The sequence below is a fragment of the Notolepis coatsorum genome (genome assembly GCF_963971535.1).
Source record: "Notolepis coatsorum genome assembly, chromosome: 16".
NCBI lineage: Eukaryota > Metazoa > Chordata > Actinopteri > Aulopiformes > Paralepididae > Notolepis > Notolepis coatsorum.
In genome coordinates, this window is record NC_140180.1 from 110403218 (window position 1) to 110407979 (window position 4762).

The window sequence follows — 4762 nt, forward strand, 5'->3', positions numbered from 1 at the left end:
GCAAGTCTGAAAAGTAATGCAAAAGACTTGCCAACAAAATAATTGAAAAATATATGTCAATTTACAATGATAGACATGCATAATTCTATAGTCCCCAGCTCCAGTATACTTCTGGAGGAAGCTCATACAATAGTTTCATGTCAAGATACAATAGGATGACGTGATTAATCATGACAGGAAACCAAAGTGTGACCTTCAGGAAGTGTACTGGAGCTGGACTACAAAAATACATGTAGGCTATTGTAAATACACAATACATTGTTGTAATATATATACAACAAAATAATGTGATATCACAGTAATTTCTTACAATTTGATGTTGTGAAGTCACAATACATTGTTGTAATATATATACAACAAAATAATGTGATATTACAGTAAATGTCTTACAATTTGATGTTGTGAAGTCACAATACATTGTTGTAATATATATACAACAAAATAATGTGATATCACAGTAATTTCTTACTGTAAGAAGTTGTGAAATTACAACAATGTATTGTACTACCATTACTGTGAAATTACAACACATTGCTGTGAAGCCATGCACAGTAAATTATTGTGAATCTTACTGTAAAAGTCATGCAACACATTGCCAGAAGGTATTGTAATATCACAGTAATTTCTTACAATATGATGTTGTGAAGTCACAATACATTGCTGTAATATATATACAACAAAATAATGTGATATCACAGTAATTTCTTACAGTAAGAAGTTGTGAAATTACAACAATGTATTGTACTACCATTACTGTGAAATTACAACACATTGCTGTGAAGCCATTCACAGTAAATTATTGTGAATTTTACTGTAAAAGTCATGCAAAATATTGCCTGTAAGCTATTGTAACTTTACGGTGAAAATGTTTACAGTGTAGCAATAATCACTCTCGCTTTGTTGTTGTTGTCGTCTCGGATGCCAATTCTGTAGCGCTGATCCACTATTGGTGTTGTAGAGAGGATATCTGATCCTAGGATTTGAGCTAACACTGTCGCGAAAGAGTCGTTTCTGCAGTCAACTGATTCATCCAGTCCCACTATACGGATATTAAATCTACGGGAGTGACGTTCCATTTCGAGTATCTTAGCTGTTCGCTTCTCGTTGTTGTCAACTATCGTATCCGTTAGTTTCCCGTTGGCCTCATCCATCTTCACCGTTAGTTCCACGATGCCGTCATTTAAAGCCCCTTCGTCTCTAATGAATCTCAGTGTATGTTCAACCAAGGTGGCTTCAGCTACATTAATGCGTTCGGTTTGTACTGCAGCCGCTACTTTTAAATCCTCGATTTTGGATTCGATAGATTCTTTGATAACGTCAGCCTTAGTATCAGCCTTATCAACCTTATCGGTTAAGATCTTTATTAGTTTAGCAAGAGACTCTATATCGGATGAGGTGGCGGGGATGATGGAAGAAGTGGCAATTTCAGCTGTTTTTCTTTTTTCGATCTCTCCAGCCAATTCCCGAACGGAGCCCGTATCCACAGGCGGATCCTCTGTAGCTAGTTTGGCTGCTGCGCGTGTATCTTTCTTTGGTCCCATCTTGATTCTTTCAGTCGATATAGTTAGTTGAAGATCTCAGTTAATATATACGTTGAGGTTTAAACACATTAGTGTTGTAAAAAGTGGTTTTTGAAGCAAAAATTTTAAAAAAAAACGGGTGAGGAGCTATGACCAATGCGACCGTTACATGCTGATGCTAAACCGGAAGTGCTGTATATTCTGTATTTTTTAATATACTGTAAATAAAATAATTGTAAAAAGAAACTTTGCATAAAAAGGGCACTTTTTTACGAGGCACAAAAGGGCTGGTGCTCGAGCACCCTTTGGGCTCTATGTGTGCACGTGCCTGTAGCCTGGTAACACAATATCTTGAAAGAACTATAACATGTGTACCGGGATGCACCAAGCGGTGGTGGTATGCAACAAGAAGTGCAGGTTTTGTAATAAGATGTGCAGGTACACAGGTGGTAAATCTGAAGTGCTTTGTGTGTTCTTCAAGGTCTTGGATATGGTCTTAATAATATGGTATTTTGGAAGGACTTTTGACCTCTTTTTTATTATTATTCTTGAGTGGTCAACATTTTTCAGTTTCGCACCAAATCTGAATAACTAATGGTATCAACCCAAAAACTGTTGCAGCAGCTTGCAAGCGTTTGGAATGGCTATCATTAGGCATAGTTGTCCCAAGCCCCATACAAACAGAATGTTCATAATTTAAATAGACAATATCCATTAAAATAACACTTAAGACACAATAATATAACACAATAAGACAATAACACAATAAGAATATTGCATATTACTTAAAGCTTGAGTGAAGATACTGGTATCATATTCAACTAGAGACCTTGCTGCATCTGTAGATAACAACCATATACAGTAGCTTACTGGTAAAGGCAATAGATATTACTCCAAAGTTGAGCACAAATTTGATGTGAGAAATTGACATGTCCATTTTCAAAGGGATATGAATACGTTTCAGATACGTTTCAGATTTATAGGGTCATAGTCAGGGTAGACTAGGCAGGCAGGATATAGTTAAAAAAGCTGAGCCATGTAACTAAATTAAACGTATTGTGATTGACTATAAGGCCAGAGCCTTAATCATTAACCTTACCCCTCAACCCAAACCCTCATTTCTGACCCTGTAAATCTGCTTTTTCCAAACTGCTTTTGTCCACAATAACCAGAAACTAATCCTGTGCATGCACACATACACACGCACACCCACATACACACACAATTGCACAATTTTAATATTACTGTAAAGCTAAGACTCGTAAATTATTATTTTGTGAAAATATGTAATACTGAATTGATTATAGATGCTTATAAAATTGGAATTGCATTTGTTGACGAGCATGAGAGGATGTTTTGAAACTACAGTATATGGACAAAATGTATAGAAAAACACATAGGGGGCTAGTGAAAATGCAAGCTATGAAACATTTTAAGCCATTAATGACTAACGAGTATATTTAGTCAATATATTTGTATATATTTACAAGGTAAATTAGCTATGTTAATTTATGAATTTGGTATTGTTTAGGCATGCAGTTTCTATGGTTATAGGTCAGGTTAGTGGTTAGGGTGAGGTACTTAAAAAGGCACACACACACACACGCACACGCGCACACACACACACACACACACACACACACACAGACGCACGCACGCACGCGCACACACACACACACACACACACACACACACACACACACACACACACACACACACACACACACACACAGTAGAAGGAAAGGACTTTGACTTTTACCAGAGTATCTATTACATTTTTTATTTATACTTATACTAAAGGAACTGTGCACTTCTTCCACCACTGATTACTTACCAGCTATGCAGAATTGATTTAGATTTACATTTAGTCATTTAGCTGACACTTTTATCCAAAGCGACTTACAAGTTCTGTACGACAAGTCATCAGGAAGGGCTGAGTAACAATGTTCATCAAAGTGTTGAGTGCTACACTTGATTCTTTCCATGAATCACATGATAACATTAACAGTGATGAAAGTGAAGAGCCTGTCTTTCTTGATGTTAACAACAGTGTACTTGAGGGAGTTGATTCCATCTTTGCCCATGGTGTGTCTTGTATTATACATTAGATTATGTCTCCTGTGATTAAGTTCATTCTTCCTGTCCCGCTGATGCTTGATCATCCGGCATTTGCCAATGATCTCATTAGGCCTGGAAATATGCATTCCTCTGTAGGTGAAGCGTAGCTGGATAGCATCGTCTTCCCCTCCCCAACCCCAGAACTGATTGGAAAAGCCATTGATTTTCAAGAACTGCTCTTTGGACAGTGATGTGGCTCCACCAAAGAGAGTGGCATAGCCTAACCTGAAGCCAAACTTGTCAACAGCCACGGCCAGGTGACGAGGTTGCTTAAAACACCTGTAGGTGTTACGGTCATCCATAGGAATCAGATCCACGTCGCTGAAGACAAAGCAGTCATAGTTGTACTCTTTCAATGCTTCGACATAACCGGCGTTCATCAGCTTGGCTTTGTTGAATGTCCCTTCTCCGTGCTGGTTGATTATGTAGACCCCGTAGTTGAGTTGCTGGCGCTGGAGGAAGGGGTGAAGGTAGTGGAGCCAGTGCAGCAGGTGCTCGGAGCGATTGCGGAACGGGATGATGACCGCCACCTTCTGCGAGGCGATGCAGTCTGGGGGTTTGAAGAGTCCTCCCTCCTGGAGAGCTGGGTTCTCCGTGCGGATAGTGTCGAGAGTCCGCAGCGAGTTGAACTCCACGGTGAACGGACCCAGCAGATGAGGAGATGTGTCTGGGCAGGGGGGCAAGTTTGTCACCAGCTTTGTTTCGTCCGAATTCTTTACCGTTGATGCGGAGACATTCCTGGTTTGACTCCATGTCCATTTAAATCCATATGGTGATCTCGTTTTACAGCAGTTAACATAGCTGAGGTAAAGCCAATAGGGCATTAACGAAAATACAGCTAAAAGTAAAATCCATGGAAAGAATTTCTTCCACATCTTTAGTAATTCCAAGTATTTGTTCCTATGTGAAGGTTGTGGATGGTCGAGGTTCTAGAAGGTTCCGGAAGGTTGTGGATGGTCGAGGTTCTAGAAGGTTCCGGAAGGTTGTGGCTGTTCGTTGGTCGAGAATTGCACGGTCATCGTGGTGCATATAAGTTTTACTGTAACTGTCCCTCTTGCAATGATGAAGCAACTCGTCTTTGATGTTTACTGATTGGCTTTATTTCCGTTCTAAGAGAACATCTT

At 39.3% G+C, this 4762-nt stretch overlaps 1 protein-coding gene across 1 annotated transcript; it reads right to left on the reverse strand.

Annotated features, from left to right (window-relative positions):
• Positions 1-3329: 3329 nt before the first annotated feature.
• LOC311243356 (beta-1,4-galactosyltransferase 1-like) lies at positions 3330-4541 on the reverse strand. The gene has a single exon (XM_084332560.1). The coding sequence runs from the start codon at positions 4511-4513 to the stop codon at positions 3509-3511; it is 1005 nt and encodes a 334-aa protein (XP_084188686.1). The 5' UTR covers positions 4514-4541; the 3' UTR covers positions 3330-3508.
• Between the last annotated feature and the right edge of the window lie 221 nt (positions 4542-4762).

What these genes read in the sequence shown, in the direction of transcription:
- LOC311243356 (XM_084332560.1), bottom strand. Translation starts at nt 4,513, where the DNA reads ATGTGGAAGAAATTCTTTCCATGGATTTTACTTTTAGCTGTATTTTCG.